The 18285-nt window shown below is 42.2% G+C and overlaps 1 protein-coding gene across 4 annotated transcripts; it reads left to right on the top strand.

The window, feature by feature from the left end:
• The first annotated feature begins 293 nt into the window (after nucleotides 1-293).
• Nucleotides 294-18179, top strand: hfm1 (helicase for meiosis 1). Of its 4 annotated transcripts, none has more exons than XM_079751545.1 (40): nucleotides 294-344; nucleotides 659-758; nucleotides 866-981; nucleotides 1303-1540; nucleotides 1736-2088; nucleotides 2388-2429; nucleotides 2548-2618; nucleotides 2757-2889; nucleotides 3447-3598; nucleotides 3944-4021; nucleotides 4905-5060; nucleotides 5289-5489; nucleotides 5626-5714; nucleotides 5793-5836; nucleotides 6080-6181; nucleotides 6502-6647; nucleotides 7202-7296; nucleotides 7891-8024; nucleotides 8548-8595; nucleotides 8867-8947; nucleotides 9246-9337; nucleotides 9805-9911; nucleotides 10315-10362; nucleotides 12088-12185; nucleotides 12347-12481; nucleotides 12585-12670; nucleotides 12967-13050; nucleotides 13316-13476; nucleotides 13742-13845; nucleotides 14058-14273; nucleotides 14386-14469; nucleotides 14680-14804; nucleotides 15711-15823; nucleotides 15910-15998; nucleotides 16298-16402; nucleotides 16532-16873; nucleotides 17092-17176; nucleotides 17326-17416; nucleotides 17600-17730; nucleotides 17824-18179. In XM_079751545.1, the coding sequence occupies exons 2-40, from the start codon at nucleotides 688-690 to the stop codon at nucleotides 17873-17875; spliced, it is 4698 nt and encodes a 1565-aa protein (XP_079607671.1). In that variant the 5' UTR covers nucleotides 294-344; nucleotides 659-687; the 3' UTR covers nucleotides 17876-18179. The 4 variants fall into 4 exon arrangements, with proteins under 4 accessions (XP_079607671.1, XP_079607670.1, XP_079607669.1 ...); XM_079751544.1 differs by having other exon boundaries at nucleotides 1718-2088; nucleotides 14058-14258; XM_079751543.1 differs by having other exon boundaries at nucleotides 1718-2088.
• Nucleotides 18180-18285: the final 106 nt, after the last annotated feature.

The following is an 18285-nucleotide window of genomic DNA, read 5'->3' as shown; positions in this document are numbered from 1 at the left end:
ACCATATCCCCTTTGTGGTTTCATTTTGTTACAGGTCTTTGTTGCCTGGATATCAGGTGATCATTCAATTTGTGTGTTCTCTCCATTAAACATCTAAATTAATTTAGATTTCCACCGTAGCCTATTGAAACCGACGTGTGGACTCATGTCGAAGGATAAATTAGGACTGTGTGTATAGTTGGACCACACTGTAGACAATTAAAAAGTATAACTGTCAGTTTCCATTAAACGTTTTATAGTCCTTTTAAATTCGCGCTGAAAGCGAAAGTCTCGCGCAGCCACAGCAGGCGGTGCTCGAGGCGGGGGGTAATCATCCACACTCACTGACCATCACACTCCAACCGGTAAAAACAAATATGGCAAATATACATTTACCTAAAATATACATATACACAGCGTTTATAAGTGTTTATTTCTGTAATTTGGGTTAGCGGTGTTAATCAGCAATCGTCATGTATTTACACAAATAAACAACAGTTGTTAGTACAGCTTATAAATGCAGCTAATAAACAGCCAGATCAACTAAGCTAGCTTCTTCATAGTGTTATGAAAAAATAAGGAAGTGTCCGCTAGTGGAAAGAGAAAGTAATCACTAATCGTTTACCCATTTTCAGCAGCACTGCGCTGACAAAGATCTAAACGTCCCGTGTTTTTTCAGATGTGATTACGCCTGCGTAGTCAATTAAAATGTTGGACGACAATGACACCTTCTTGTCCCTGGACAATCTCTTCTTTGAAGGGCCTGTCGTCCACAAAGTGTGAGTAGAGGAAATACGGCCCACCTTCTTTCTTCATCCAGCCCCTAATGCCAGAAAGATATACACTCTCCCCTCTCTTAATTTGATTGGTTTGTTCTTTCTGACAGGAAGCCAATGTGCCAAGAGGCCAGTTCATGGAGGTTGGATGCCCCTCCATCTACCTCTCAGATGCCATGCACCCAGGACATCCAGAAAGAGGCAGAGATTCTCTCAACCTTATGCAGTGTGTACTTCTTGTTACGTTCCTTTTCTTTGGCTCAATAAACACCTCAGCTCTGGTACAATTAAAGTAAAATAAATTACATTTGTGACACGCTTATGGTTGCTTGAATATAGGCTTGCATACACCAAATGTGAATAAATGGATATTTGGCATACCAAGGATAATATTTACAATCAAAGAGACAGTGGAATTAACATTGTCAATCTTAATGATTACATTCACGCCGACGACTATTGCAACAGCCATTTCACCTGCCAATACGTTTCCTTACAGATTTCTCAAAAAAATAATAAAAATGTATGTCTCCTTTTAAACATTCAGATGTCTTGGGGCCCTTCCCATCCAAATTCATCAGTTCTCAGAGCCTACAAAACCATCAGGGAGATACAGGGAATAGTCAGGAGAACAAGGGCGGGGCTGACTGTTTTTGGGGAGGCCAGAATAACTTCACCCACTCTGAGGGACGTGGAGATGAAACACCTCTGGACAATGGCCATGCAGCCGCTAACGGAAGGGCTTTGTATGAAGAATTTGGAGAAAGCACACCTCTACGAAGAAGGCAAGATTTAATAATGTCTCTGTTACAAAAATAGTATTATTATAACAAACATGGTCATTTTGTGTAGCTGTGTTATATGCATACTAAGGTCAGACATTTATCCTTTAAGAAGCTTCTTGCAAGCCTATTTTCTTCTTATTTTCCCCCTCCATTTCACCTTTTTCCACTCCCTGACAGTTTATTTAAACCCTCCAGGGGTCAGGTGTTGCACGGCCAAATCGACCCCTCCAACACTGATGACCCCGGCAGCTGTACGAGCAGCCGCATCAGCAGTCAGACAACATCTAGGCCTCAAACTTTCCCCCCTTTGGTTGCCTTGGAGACCGAGCTGCCTCCTCCTTGTCGTCAGCCTCCTCCCCCGGCGACGGCTCTCCAGTTGGCACCCCATTTCTGCTCAGAGCCCCCCTTCTTCTCCCGCCCCTGTCTGGGCTCGTCTGCAGCACGTGGCAGCCGACCCCCCCCCCAGCCGGCGGTGGGGGAGATGCAGAGCATGGGCACAAAGAGAGCACACGTCCCCCCCATGACTCCCCAGCCCCTCTACATACAAGGTGCCACACACTGCCCTCCCTAACGTACACAGACCATGACATACCTTGAAAACACAGCAGGCTAGTTTGAACTGGTGCAGCTAATAGCACTAGTACTACAGTACTACAGCAAGCTAGCTGCCACATTGTGTTAGGCTTTGATGAGGGGAAACAAGGTGAGCTCCACCTAGTGACCACTTTGTTGTGATTTTCTGAGTGGCCACTAGGCGGTGGACCTTGTCAAACTCAACCACCTCAACTGGGATTGATGTTGTTTTGTCTGTAATACTAATGTTTATCTCTTTGTGTGGATTTTACAGGCTCCACTGGGAAGGGTGTCTTGCGGCCTGTCTCCGAAATTTGTATCCTTTCTTTTTTACTTGTTTAGAAATGTGTGGATATAAATCACCTTAGAATTTTGTGTGAATATATAACAACTGTACATTTTCAGGTGGTCTATCCTGAATTGTTCTAAAACAGCAGTAAAGTTTAGATCTGTTTTCAAGGAGTTCCCGTATTTCAACCATGTTCAGTCGAAAGCTATGGATGATGTAAGTACAAACAGTGGTCAAATTGCTCTCACACTGTGTCAAGTAATTTACAAAAAGCCTTCATCAACATACTATCAGAAATGAGTTATGTAAGTGGTGTAAGCTTAGCTGCATTAATCATTACCAGTCTTTTCTCAGGTTCTTTACGCAGGTAAGAACTTTGTGGCGTGTGCACCTACTGGATCTGGGAAAACGGTGCTGTTTGAGCTCGCAATAATCCGTCTTCTGATGGAGAGCTCTGAGCCTTGGAAGGACGTCAAGGCTGTCTACAGTGAGTAAATATGGATTGTATGTATCTGAATTGGATCAATGCTTAGAGACAGAATGACTGTATCTTTGTAGTAATCATTTTGTTCCCTGTACTGGTTTCTCGCACTGATTTAGCACATTACTCTTAAATATAAGCTACACCACCAAATTAAATTCCATAAATAAAGTTAAAAAGATCTTTTAATTTCAAATTTAAAAAAAAATCCTTTCTGCATTTATTGACTTAGATCAAGTAAGGGAAGGGCCACATATTGGACATTTAATTTAAACATGAAACACGTTGTGGTGAATTATTTTAAACTTCACGAATTTGGTAAAAATGATTTGCAATTGGTGGATCAGCAGCAGTCCTAAGTGATATTGTAGTTTTGGTTTTTGCATTATTTGAAAAAAACATTTGTTTCTTACTTAGAAATGAATGAGGAGAACCTGATTTTGTAATAGTGGTCTACTGGCCTAGATCATGAGTTTATGTCATTAACACTAATTTGTAATAATTTTGCAAACTCTAGAAACCCTTTGTTTCGGTATTAAAGCTCTGTCTTTGTTCCGGTCCAGTGGCTCCAATCAAAGCTCTGTGCAGCCAGCGCTTTGAGGACTGGAAGCAGAAGTTTGGCCCGTTAGGGCTGACCTGCATGGAGCTGACCGGAGACACAGAGATTGATGACTTCTTTGAGATCCAAGATGCCCACATCATCATGACGACACCTGTGAGTGACAGAAAGATTGGACATTCAAGGTCTTTATTGGTCACATGCTCATGCAGTCCAGTGAAATGCAGTAATCCTAAACAGGCTTAGAACAAATAAAGAACAAATATGAAGAAATAACATTGCAGTACAAGGGGGAAGGTAAAATACTATAACTACATTGAATATTAAGCGTATACAGCTACTTATACATATACACAGTATTGTAATAGTGCAAGAGAAATATTAAACTCACATCCTGAGTATTTGTCACAGATTGTGAGTCCGTTATCCAGGACCACCATGAATCACACCAGATTTATTCATTGGAAATGAGCGATTCTATGTGGTTTCTATGTGTCTCAGGAGAAGTGGGACAGTATGAGCAGGAGATGGAGAGACAACTGTCTTCTGCAGCTTATCAGACTCTTCCTCATCGACGAGGTCAGGCAGGGGTTAATACTTTACATGTAATCTAATACCGCACTTCGGCCTACTGATCAAAGTGCATACTAGACAATCTGTATCGATGTCGGTCTACATGGTATCGCTGGTCGTGGACCCTTGGCCTTGGATAAAAGACGTCTTTGAATTCATTGTCAAAACTTAAAATGTTTAAATAGTAAAAGTTCTTGTCACTGTAATAGCATAGTACAAACCACCCTCTTGTCTATAATACATAATAACCCAGTCCTCGTGAGACCATCCAAGTTCTCATTGGGTTTCTCTCTGCAGATCAGTCTGGCCTCAATCCCGTTGGTGGGCAAAATGTAAACATGATACGACCAATCAGCGCTAAGGGGAGGGAATTTCAGTTTATGAAGAGTCTTCCTACACTGCAGCCTACATTGCTAAATAAAAATAACCGATTGTGATTCCCGAGGAGACTTTAGTTATCTACAGAGCAATCCAAATGTTTTTGATCCAGAATGTACTGATCAACGGTGTTAAGAGATTAACGGAATTCTTGATTGCCTTTTCTCAGAGGAGAATATATTTTTGCTTTACAGCTATACAGCTTCAGCAATAGTGAAGAGAGTAGATGTGTCAATCTGATTAGGCTGTAGTCTTTTGAACAACATAAGGCTCCATATTTTGAAATCAATTACTGCCCAGCGAAGGCTAGGATGATTTTCATTGCGAAATCTCAAACCTGAAGATCTGGAGGGTCTCACCAGGCAAAGATAGGGTAGTGGTTTGATTTTTTGAAAGGTTCCTGGAGCCCAACAACCTCTGCCTGACGTCTACTTGAGCTAGAAACCTAACCCCTTGCTGCTCCTCCATGGCATCCCAGAGGCCCACAGCCAGTCTCCATGTGACCCCCCAGGTGCACGTGGTGAAGGATGTGACCCGCGGGCCCACGCTGGAGGTGGTGGTGAGCAGGATGAAGGCAGTGCACGCTTACCGGCCGGCAGGGCGCTCACAGCCAGACCTGTCCGTCAGGCTGGTGGCCGTGTCAGCAACCATACCCAACATCTTTGATGTAAGTGGAGGCTTGATGGGATATTGAAGCGGTTAAATTACTTCAGGGATAGTGCAAATATTGTGCAAATTAAGTTAGTTAATAGTTATAGATGATAGATATTTCATTGTATTAAATTAACCTTGTTTTAAATTGTAACAACAATTTTAAACCCCCATCACCAATGAAGAATCCCTGATGTCTTTTTCTTAGACTGAATATAGTTTCTTTAAAATTGACGCCCTTCAGATGGCTGAGTGGCTGTGCAACGAGAGCGGCCCGGCCTCCTACCTGGACATGGACGAGAGCTACCGGCCAGTGAAGCTCAGGAAGGTGGTGCTGGGCTTCCCCTGCAGCCCCAACCAGAATGACTTCAAGTTTGACCTGTCACTCAACTACAAGATGGCCAACATCATACAGACCTACTCGGACCAGAAGCCTGCTTTAGTGGTGGGTGGGGTCTTTTCTGTTTTGGTTTTATTTGGGCATAGATGAGATCAAATATTCATATATATGCATATTTCATATTCAATATTCAAATCTCAACTTTTTTCAATAATACTTTCTGTTGAATGTTTCCTGGTAGTTCTGCTCCACCAGGAAAGGAGTCCAGCAGTCTGCAACAGTTCTAGCCAAGGATGCCAGATTCATAATGAGCATTGAACACAAGCAGAGGTAGTATACACTATACACAAGTCATTACTGCTGTTAAACAGCAGCATAATGAACGTGTTTCTGTTTACATTTCTGCAGACTGATGAAATATGCAAATTCCATCTTGGATTCCAAACTGAGAGGTAGGCTATTCTTGACAATGATGTCAACATGAACTCCAGTTTGTGTTTAATCCATCCTTTTGTAGTCCTTTCGAGGATTTTCTGTCTGTAATTTTTTGTGCAAAAGCACAAAGGTTATCTTAAAGAAACGAATATAAACTCAACCACCTAAGATCAAGAACGTAAGGACGACTCCAGATCCGTATTAGTATTGGATGTTATAGTATTATTAATCCATTTCGTATCATGGGTGTTTTACTGCAGACCTGATGATGCTTGGTGTGGGGTACCACCACGCTGGAGTGGACGTTTCAGACAGGAAGATGGTGGAGGAGGCCTTCACCCAGGGAGACCTGCCTGTTCTCTGTGAGAAGGATTCAATGCCCTGTTCTCAAACCAGACATTAGATGTGAAACGTACTAGTGACTCATTTGCTTAATTTTTACTACAATGTTAATACTGAGCAATATAGAATGATTGATAGTAAACCATATAAGCTGTGATAATGTAAAGTATAAGTGTTAATGCATCTATTACATTTAGAGATATCCCATTTAATTTATAACCAAAAAATGCCTAATAGTAATGACAAATAGAAAGTTGGTATCAATAACTTTCCCAGCTCCATGTCCTGTAAATGACAAAGTGCCATTCTCCCTGTGGCTCCTCTCTCTCCGGGCTGCCAGTCACCACCAGCACGCTGGCCATGGGTGTAAACCTGCCGGCCCACCTGGTGGTGGTCAAGTCCACCATGCACTATGTGTCAGGCTCCTGTGAGGACTACAGTGAGGCTGACATGCTGCAGATGATTGGACGAGCTGGGAGGCCACAGGTAGAGAGACACAACAGAGATCCTTACAAGAGCTTCAAGCTATCATCTATGATATGTATAGTGCTATGACTTTGGAGGCAAAATAACACATGCTTCCAACCTGTGGCCAAAGATTTCACCTTTTGGCAGCTCAAAGATTCAGGGTTATTAAAACCATTGCACAACCAACCGATTATTCCACTAATGATGGAAATGATGAAGGAATTTAGAATGAAGGAAACATTCTAAAAGAAAACGCTGGATCCTACTGTGTATTATTATACATAAAACAAAAAATAATTACAAAGAAATGTCTTGGTGTGTTGCATATCCTTTGACTCCCAAGTGCTGCTGTGAGAACAAGAAATCTCTGTTCTACTCTTAAACTGCCCCTTTACTATAAACCAAACCACTAGATCAAACCTTGTTCCAACAGTGGTGATGTCACTTGGCTCAAATTAGAAACAATCATTCAGTTGTATTAACATGTGTAATTAAATCAATTATTGTTTAAGTAATGACCTACACACTTTGTTTTATTGCTGTTGTAATTGTATACATTTATTTATGACTAGTTTGACACGTCAGCGACTGCAGTAATCATGACCAAGACCCATACCAAAGACAAGTACATGAAGCTGATGAACGGGATGGAGATTATTGAAAGCAGGTATAAGTAACAAAACAATCTAACCTGATTTCAGGTTGCTGTTTTTTCCTTTCCTCTATCTCAAAGAAACGAACACACACAATAAAATCTCCAATTTTTCAAACCAAACCTGATTACCGGTGTTAAAGTGAAAAATATATATCTTTTTTAAGTTTGGATTTTATTTGAAGAATAAGAATGATTAACAAAAGCAAAATAAATAACACACATCTCCCACTCTGCTGCGTGCCTCAGTTTAAGATGTTGGTATATATGTGATGTGCTGCTGCTTATGGTTGCCACAGACTTTAAGCAAACTGATCACTAACTTTTTTTAGTGCGTGCTGCCATGTTGATATTTAACCTCAAACCATTAGTTCGAATTACGATTAAAAATCGATGAATCGCCCAGCTCTAACACACCCCACCTCACCTCACCCCAACTGCTCCCGACGAGCTGGCTGTCGGTTTGCATGGTTGACAACGCCGTCGGCGTGTGAATATGTGGATGAACAGGTGAATGTTAAGCAATATTGTAAAGCGCTTTGAGTAGCCACTAGTTAGAAAGCGCTATATAAATGCAGACCATTTACCACTTACCTCTCATATCTCCAGCCTCCACGGCCACCTGGTGGAACACCTGAATGCAGAGATCGTCCTGCAGACCATCAGTGACGTCAGCATGGCCCTGGACTGGATCCGCTCCACCTTCCTGTACATCCGGGCCCTCAGGAACCCCCAGCACTACGGTCCGCCCAGCTCCCTCAACACCAGGCTCCAGAAGGAAGCCCTGCCGCCAGTCAATGGGCTCACATTCAGGGTCCCACACGATAGTCTCACAAATACCACTTTAGGTTCATATCTTAACTGATGACAGACCAGCTGAAGTCACTTGCTTATGGTTCATATTCTTTTCACAGATCATGTAGCAGGAGTAGGGGATCTGTAAACGTATAATTGGCAAACACAAGGGCCTGCAGTAGTAACTGTAAATCTTTGTCTGTAAAGGTTTTGTTTAGACTGTCAACAAAATTGCATGGTGTAACTCTATGCCTTGGTTTTCTGCCCAGGCCCGTTGCCCTCCTCCCAAGAAGTTATGCTGTAACATAGTACTGCTTGGATCTGACATTACAAATAGGACAATTGCTGGGTCTACAGATATTTGACTCTTAAATACAGCTATAAAATACACCTTATTCATACTTTTCTAAATGAGCCACTCTATCCTGTAATATTGTATTTTAATTTTAAGTCTATTAATTCATATTGTAGGTTTCTCACCCGACCTGGATCGGAATGGAATTGAAGCGAAACTGCAGGGTGAGCTAAATATCGATATTATCATATCGAATTTGTAATAAAATATACATGATCTCAAGAGTTGAGTCGTATACCTGAAATACATCCCTTTAGGTTGGTTGCTTTAATATTGGTTTCAAAAATTATTCCTTATATCATATAGAACTGATTTCCATGATGGACGCCAAAGGCCTGTGAACAATTCTCCATTGAGGTTCAAACCTATGTGAGGATGAGAATGTACCTTCAATGTAGTGTGAGGTGGCTCAAATGCGCCTTCTCTCTTGCTTAGAGCTGTGTCTGAAAAACCTCCAGTCCCTGTCCTCCATTGGTCTGATCAGCATGGACGAGGACGTCAACATCAAGCCCACAGGTGGGTTCCTAAACGTACAGCTGAGGACCCTAGTGTCCCCTGGTTGCTGATATGTTTTGACTGTTACTACGTCATTATCAGACTCAGAACTCTTGATTGTTCTTACCATATGAAAAACGGTAATTATACATGATTGAGGTGCACACATGACACATTAGACACTAAATATGGAGAAAAAGCAGCAGGTTAGCAAACAGATCAAGTGAACCCACATATTAGAAAAGGCAAAAAGGCGTATTGAAGAAGGGGTATTATGTATGACCTGTGATGTTTGTACTGCTGGTTGTGCTGCCCCCAGAGGCTGGCCGGTTGATGGCCAAGTACTGCCTGGCGTTTGACACCATGAAGCAGTTTAACGGCGTAAATGGCCACGAGACGCTGGCTGAGATGGTAGGGACCATGGGAAATGGGTCATTTATTACTCATTATTACATGTTGAATTACCCCATTCTGATTGAAATACACTATTCAGCCCTCTGTTATTTATATATAGTAGGCCGCTGCTATGAATGATCGACCATTGCTTAGTATGCTATTTCCAACCCTATTATCTCAACATTAAACAGGACACAACACATTTTTTTTAGAATCAATCTAAATATTTCTTATATTTTTTGTGTAGTTGCCGTGTAATAACCAAGATAATGAACATTGTCATTATCACAAACTAAACCCAGACAGGTCGATGCAGGACCCCAACGCGATGCTGAGGGGTCTGGATTATAATAATCACTATTATATTGATCTAAATAATACTCATATTTAGGACTATTATTCAATTCAGTTAATAATAAATGAAATTTTAGGATCTGAAGGCTGTGTAGGTCTCCAGCTGGAATGCCTTGCTCTGATTGCAGGTGGAGCTGGTGTCAAAGAGCAGAGAGTTCAGTGACGTCCAGCTGAGAGTGAGTGAGAAGAGAACCCTGAACACGCTGAACAAGGATAAGAACCATGTCACCATCAGGTCAGAGCCGTCCCTACATGGGTTTAGAACAGACTTGCTGAAAAAATGGTAAATGGACTGCATTTATATATCGCTTTTCTAACCAGTGGCCACTCAAAGCGCTTTACAATATTGCGTGATCATCAGCCATTCATGCACACATTCACGGCGGTGTCAACCATACAAGGCGACAACCAGCTCATCATGAGCAGTCAGGGTGAGGTGTCTCGAACAGGGACTCCTCAACACTAGGAGGAGCCGGGGATCAACCTAGCAACCGAATACGATGTGGGAACGTGTTCAGATACAGCAGCTTGGTCTACATGGTTCTCTGGTGTTTGGCTTCTTCAAATTCAGAGGCAGTATCATTTGGGACTAGAAACACACTGCCAACTATTTAACCCAACTTTTATCTTTTCAATAGGTTTCCTTTGGACGGGAAAATACGAACCAATGAGATGAAGGTGAATTGGTAATTGCAAATATATAATTCTATAATTAGGGGTCCGAGCAGCAAAGTTGCTTGGTCCCCTATTGTTTCTGTAACGTTTTTTTTTCCCCTCAAATTCTGTAAAAGTCATACTGCAGCCTATATCGTAAGTCAAAAACTCTTGAAATTTTCAGGTATGGTTACCAATAACCCCCTCTACCCATAAACCCAAAGGTGGCGCTATTCTAAAAAATCATGAATTAGGCTTATTTCTCCTCACCAGATTGACTTGGACTCAAAATTCTTTCAGAATATTAATCTCTAGAATCAGATGCATTCATAAAACCTCAGGTCTTATGCCCTAAAAATGTTTACTTTTCCCACAATTTCATATTAAAGCTAAACATGATAAAAAGATTCACAGGCTACAAAAATAATCAAAAATTCACCAAAATCGCCACATAAAATCTTTAGACCAAGCCCCACAAAAATCATTGAACATAATTTGTTTTACTTAGTTCCATTTTAGAAATATTGGCCAATAAAGTTGGAGCAGTTAGCCCATTTTTCTTATATGACCATTTTGTTAATGTATAAAAAAAACTTACGACTGTTATTAGGTGGATACCAATACCCCCCACTACCCATAAACCTAAATTGTGGTACTGCACCCAAAGGTTGCACTATTTAAAAAAATTATGAACTAGCCTTATTTCTCCTTACTAGATTGACCTGGACTCAAAATTCTTTCATCATATTAATCTCTACAATCAGATGCATCTTTTTCACTCTGGTCTTCTGCTCTAAAATTTTTTATTTTTCCCACAATTTCATAGAAAAGCCAAACGTCCACAGTCTCAACCCATTTTTCCTATTTGACCATTTTGTTATTGTATAACTGCCATACGGCTATCATCAGGTGGATACCATTGACAGTGCAAATTTTCAGATCTGTACTCTTTTAAGAAAGCCCTTAATTCTCTTGTGAAATGTGTGCTTGGAGTTTTCTTGATGTTGTGTGCTTATCAATCGACATTTTCACCATGTGAATGAGGCTTCATGCAGTTCAGGAATGTCAGTGGCTCAACGGGATAATGTTGTGTACTGGTAATCCTTAGGTTGAGAGTTCGAATTCTGATTAGAGAATTATGAACAAGCAGAATGTGACAATCTGTCATTGCCACTCATTTAAGGAACACAACATTGAACAGCACCTGAAATTCATCAGGCAATCAACATTCCAGCTCATTAGTTTTCAAGAATCTACCTACCAAGACACAGTATGGCATTAAGGGGAACTTCTTCATTAACCATTTTCCTTCATAATCAACTCTGTCATATTTATATTTCTTCTATTAGTGTTCTTGACTACAAATGTTTAATTTCCCCAGAATTTTAAAGATTTTACAGGTATATGCTTTGAAGAAAGCCCTTAATTCACTTGAGAAATGTGTGCTTTGAGTTTTCTGGATGTTGTGTGCTTATTAATAGACATTTTGACCATATGAATGAGTCTGTAGTTCAGGTTTATAAGTGGAACATCTTTCCTTAAATATGACAGTTATATTTATATATCTTCTATTAGTGTGTTCTTGACTTTTAATTTAGCTTGGACTCCGTTAATCACCGCTTGCGGTTATATTTATTTTGGGGTTTATTTCTGTTGATCGTAAAATAAGGATGAAGGCTTTGGCTTACTAACTATATTCCAAGGATCTGGTCTCTCTGTTCACTAAACATTGAATATTTTTTTTCTTACTCTTCTAGTTTGATTCAGGCCCAGCTTGGCTCAATCCCAATACAAGAGTTTGGACTTTCACAAGATACAGCCAAAATCTTCAGAAACGGAACACGCATCAGCAAATGTACGTATGGTCACAGGGATACAATCCTTCGAATGTGGACTCTGGATGTCCTTCAAAGGTTTTTTAATTGCCCATTAATGATAGTTTACCATTTCCATTACACATGTATTGGTTTGTTTTTATGATTGACACCCTGTATCAACCTGTGTTGCCCCTTTCAGGCCTGTCAGAGTTCCTGATGCAGCGCTCGAAGCTTGGGCTCTCTGCTCAGCTGAGCTCCCTGATGCTGGCTAAGTGTTTCAGGGCCAAACTGTGGGAGGACTCCCCCTACGTTTCCAAACAGCTGGAGAAAATAGGTGGGTGCATGTCTGTGTCACTGTCATCAACACCAGTTACCAGTTGTGATAGAATACGCAGCCCATTGAGGACATATGGTTAATATCCAGTGTGTTCCTCTAGGTCTCACCCTGTCCACTGCCATGGTAAACGCTGGATTAACCACCTTCAGCAGAATAGAGCACACCCACCCCAGGGAGCTGGAGCTGGTCAGTCATCTAGACCACAGGCACACTTTTTGTGTTTTGCACCACAGTCCAAGCCTAATCTAACCGTATTCAGGGGAGAGGGTCTGACACACTGCTATATGACGTCAGCTGTTTGAACTGAGTATCTCTTACTGATTAATTATTGAATAATGAGTGCAGTTTAAAATAGCTTACTTTTGGTTGAAAGGCTGCTTTTTTATCCAACCACTAAATTATTACTACCATGTAACAAAACGTCAATAGTAGGACTGATTGTAATGTGAATATGAGCACCCTGATTAATTTTGTCTTCACAGATTTTGAACAGACATCCTCCATTCGGAAACCAAATCAAAGAATCTGTGGTGAACCTCCCCAAGTATGAAGTGAGCTTGGAGCAGGTAAATTATGATTCATCCGCATCCATGAGACCAGAATTTTCATATATTGCATTACAAATCCATTTTCTTTTTGTGTGGTCAAAAGCTTTGACCCATCGGATTACCTCTATTCGTCTTGTGCATAAGCATTGAAGTTCTGGCTGCTTATTAGGACACAGAACACTGCAGCAAAAGTACCACAACATGGACTCGCCTCGACCGCACCAAACCCATTACACTGCTTAGGACCGTCAACCATTCTTTCAAGGCAACTTTATGTCCTTAGCTCCCGAGGTACAGCTGTGCCACGGCAGAGATGGTGGTGACGGTGAAAATGAAGAACCTGGAGCAGCTTCTGTCCAGGAAGACGGCCCCGGACCACCAGCACCACTTCACCCTGGTCATGGGGGACTCGGACAACAGAGTGGTCTTCCTGCAGAGACTCACGTGAGAGGAACGCCTATATGGCTCTCCTTTGATGGGGAGACTCTTTGTGCCCCCCTCACTCTTTGTGCCCCCCTCACTCTTTATTCCTACTCCCTCCTCTCTCTCTTTCTCTCTCTCTTTGCTCTCGCTCCATATCGCACACCACACACACACATGTACACACACACAACCACACGCACACACAATGCATATGCACTCAGAGAAAACAGAGACTGGACTCGACCCCCTCTAGGGATCTCAGCAGGCATGTACTTTGTGTGGACAGGGACTCTGTGCTGCTGAAGTCTGGTAGCTGGTCCAAGAAGGTTGAGGTGGTGCGGTGCTCCAAGGGAGAGGAGATCAGCATTAATCTGATAAGCTCTCAATACGGTACGGCAGAAAACCATTGCCAACACAGTGACCCTTGTCATTACCATATGGGTGGCGCATTCACCGTCATTCTATTAAAACTTATTTTGGATTAAAAGTATTATTTACGTGAAACCGTAACTCCAACGTCCACAGACACGCATCACATCGAGCCACAAATAGAACCATCATCCACAACATGTTTAAGTTAAATATATGACTTCTTTCGACAGTGGGGCTGGACATCCAGCAGAAGTTCAATGCCTTCTACTCTGGGGCCAGGAGGTTTGAGGCGGGTTCTGTCAACCCTTCTCACCATACCCAGTGGGAGATCCAGAAGATGCCTTACAACCCCAACCTTAAAGAGAAGAATAAGCCTTCTGCTGTGAAAGCACAATCCACACCACAGGCAGTGGTGCAATACAATACCACATGTAATACGGGCAAGGGTATAGAATACCATAAATGAACAGATATATTATTTAGTCAATGTGTAAAACCTAGTCTTAATCTAGTGAGCCTCACATGTTTGATTCTCTTTTCTCTCTTTGTTCTGAACAGATGCATGTGATCTTGCACAAAATCCGGCTAAGAGACAGTGCAACCACTTTTGTAAGAACAAGGACGTTTGTGGCCATGAATGCTGTGAGTAAACCCACAGCCCAACACCATCACAAGTTGGCATTGAGTGTTTTATTCAAGCTCCTCAGTATTATTCTATTTATTCATTTTGCCATGTGTGTGTTGTGTATGTGTGTGTGTTTATGGCTGTGTAAATGTGTGTCTCTGAATGCATGTGTGCTCGCGTGCGGGTGCGTGTGTTTGTGTGCGTGCATGCGTCCTTCCATGGTAAAGGTAAAGTAGGCGTTCCAGTAGCACAGAAGCGGCAGCTGAACCAGGATCCTACCTTCTCCTCCCACCTCAGTGACCTGAGGATCCGCTGTGACACGCTCACAGAGACCCCGGTCAAGAGGCTCAGGGTGAGGGCTGATCTCTGGTCTGACTGGAAGCAGGGCTCATTCATGACCGCAAAACTCATCCCCTTCATCCACAACTTTATATATATTTTTTGCATAAAAGTTATCAAGGATATGACAACTTAGTGGCTAGTAGCCATTCTGTTATCCTACCCTGAAAACCTTGGTGTTATTATGATAACCTGGGTGTTATCCTGATAACCTGAGAAATATCCTGATAACCTGGATGTGATCCTGGTAACCTGGGTGTTATTATGATAACCTGGGTGATATCCTTCCTGATAACCTGGATGTGATCCTGATAACCTGGGTGTTATTATGAAACCTGGTTGTCATCCTGATAACCTGGATGTCACTTATCCCCCAGCCGGCTGGTATAGGATTTGATCCACCTTGCTCCCAGGGCTCCCAGGGAGATGCTGCCCCTTATGGCTCATGTCTGACATTTATCTGAAATGACATCTGGTTATTCTGACTTAAGACCTGTAATTGTAAATATTAATTAAGGTTAGCGTAGACAAACCCCACACATGACCTTAAATGTGTTGACATAAACCCTTAAAGTCCATCAAGCATTCAATTTAATGTGAGCAACGTTGTGATGACTCACGCACCATGTCAATAAATTAAGGTAAGAGACCTTTTAGGTTGACCTTGGTTGGCCTACTTTATGTAGAAGGCACACTGTGTTTAGTAGACACTCAGTGTTTTGGTTGAAAATGCCTTGCGTCATGATCTCCTACACAGCTTCTAGTGGTCAAACACAGGAAGATCCGATAGATCTCACATGAATCATGACGACACTTGTCCGCCAAGCAGTGTTTTTATTCAATCTTCGTGGTGTTGACAATTGTTATGCTGCTGAGATTTTTGAGTGCTGAGTTTTGATGATGAGTTTTCTTTCCATAGATGAAGATCAGTGGGCAATCCATGTCTGCGAGCATGCAGCAGTACTCCTACAAACCCAAAGAGACGATGCCTGCTCTACCTACGTCAACAATTCAACCTCTCAGATCCTGGACGTATGACAAGATATAACTAACTCCCTGTTTATGTACGACATATAGCATTGGGAACGTGATGTATTTGAGTTGTATTTGATTGAAAGGTACTCGGCGGATCCCTACGAAGCTCAGTCTGACGTCGTTGATCTGACGAGAGAAGGCGATGTCACCGGTCTAGAGGAGCCTGACTATGGTAAAGCAGGGTGGCATGATGGTCCTTCCAAACTCTATGGAACACCATCTCCTGATAGGCCCCTCCTACACACTCCAGACCCACTCTACTAGAACTCTGTTCAGAGGAGAAGTGGCCTGGCAGGAAGGTGCTTCTGCTGGGAAAACGGAAGCGAGACATTATGAATTAATTATGACATTTCAATTATTAAAATGTGTGATGTTGTAATACTCCTCTGATATATTTTTCCCCCCTCTTACTCCTTTAATCTTTGAATCCATTGATTCCCTCTCCTCTCTGTCCCTCTCTCCCTCACAAAGAGTACCTTGACCACCTGGAGGACATCTATGTGATGATTGGAGAGGAGATGTCTCCCTCTAGTCCTCCTCTCCAAACCACTGGTCCCTTTAGTCGTCAGCTACCAAGTAATCATCAGCCAAGGACTTACGTGTTAAACACTGTTCACTTATTCCAAGTCGTTATACAGCCTGGCTAAGACATTGACTACTTGTGTGTGTCTGTGTGTGTGTGTGTGTGTGTGTGCGCCAATCCAGGGGCATCAATGACAAGACAATCAGCTTCCCATGCAAATGCCAATTTCCTCCCTGGGCCATATGCAGAGACAACACACTCGTCTCCCTCCAACACCTCGGCGGGACCGGGGTCACGTCCCGCTGTGGAGAGCAGCTACGCCTCCGCTCCACAGGCTCTGACCAACGTTAACTTTGACCTTGGAAATGAGTGGGATGACTGGGATGAGTTGGATGACTTTGGCGAGGCAGACTTGCTAGTGCATGGCCCAGAGAGCTCACACTCCACCAGCCGTCCACAAGAGGTCCAGGCTAGCCCCCGGCCCCCCATTGGCTACGACACCCTGAGAGTTGGACTCCATTCTGGTTAGTTAGTCAATGAGATGTTTTTTTATTTAGGTCATTTATATTCGGTTGCAACAAAGGAAAAGCACCAGACAAAACAAGCAAATATTAAGGCTAAATATAATTAGAACAATAATGATAGATACTAATCCATTTGAGGTTATTATTTGTAGTGTCTCTGGGTGGGTCACCCCAGTGACATCAACCTTAGATAACAACCAGACTTGTCATGTGATCAGGACCTGCCCCGACACCAGCCCCCCCCCGAGGCTCGGGTCCGACCCAGCCTGACTTGGTCTTCACCAGGCCCAACACACCTCTAAGGCAAGACTCACGCAAGGGAAGGCGGTAGTAGTATTACGGCTGGAATAATTGAATGGTTACCACGCATTGCCCACCTCATGTCAAAAGTCTTTGAATCAGTGTATTTGGCTGGTCGAGTTTGACGGTAACGTTGGTTGTGATGGCTGTAGGTCCGTCTCCTCCATGCCTGTGGTCAGAGCAGTAGGTTCCTCTGCTATGGCCGGACCCTCCAACAGAAGTGCAACTGCATGGAATGAAAAGGTGTGTGCTTTTATTAAAGTTTTGAAGAAGTTATTATTGTTAACATTTTCTTTTTTTGTGCTTCGTCATGATGATCATTTTTTCTTGACTGTAGTGGGGAGAGGGATTGGGTTAGCTGATATATCATTTAAATATACTCATCTGTGTGTCTTTGTGTGACTTTCGGAAACTCTGTCCTTGCAGAGAGAGTACGTATTGTGTGATACGTTGACTGTGCAGAACCCAGAAGTCTTCATGGAGCAGAAGAAGGCTTGTGTTGGACCTCGCTCTGGACAGTTTGATTTCTTCTCAGAGAGGAGCGGCGAGCCAGACAGGCACTATTATTAGTTATCAGTTTAATCTCCTATGTCTCCTTTTTAAATGACAACACTACTTATCCCTATCCCTCTGTGTTGTTTCCCCAACAGATATACCAAGGAGGAAGAGGCTTTCGTGGGCATATTTTATGGAATTTTCTAGTCATGACCTGATTTTTCAAACTAATACGCTATGTCACAAGTGCTTTCTGTATGTTTTGACTCTTTTTTACATCCACATTTATTTATTTGTTGTTTGGGTGTGTTTTTGTAATTTAAGCGATATATAGAAAACCAAAGTTACTTGACATTTACATTTCTTTTCCCCCACTGTTACTGTTTATGTATGAATACATTGTTTTTATTAGAATATTTGTATTCATATTGACTGTATGTGTAGCCTTTTTTACGGTGTTGTTCGCATGTTCAGATTGACCGGTAATTATATTCTCTTTATTAAAACTATATTTATAATATTGGGGATTGAATTTGTGCTTCCCTTCGTCCGGTTTCCGAGTTCATTTTTCCGCAAAGAGACTTCGTTTGACCCGCCCCCAGCTTCCGCCCATACAC

Source organism: Pollachius pollachius (assembly GCF_949987615.1).
Source record: "Pollachius pollachius genome assembly, chromosome: 14".
Lineage (NCBI taxonomy): Eukaryota > Metazoa > Chordata > Actinopteri > Gadiformes > Gadidae > Pollachius > Pollachius pollachius.
Note: the sequence above shows the minus strand (reverse complement) of the source record. Positions and strands in the feature narration are given on the sequence as shown.

Bases quoted from the DNA above. Each gene is read 5' to 3' on its own strand.
- hfm1 (XM_079751543.1), top strand. From the start codon at position 688: ATGTTGGACGACAATGACACCTTCTTGTCCCTGGACAATCTCTTCTTT. The intron at 12,186-12,346 runs GTACGTATGGTC...TGCCCCTTTCAG, and splicing joins CGGAACACGCATCAGCAAAT to GCCTGTCAGAGTTCCTGATG. The intron at 17,177-17,325 runs GCAAGACTCACG...TGATGGCTGTAG, and splicing joins AGGCCCAACACACCTCTAAG to GTCCGTCTCCTCCATGCCTG.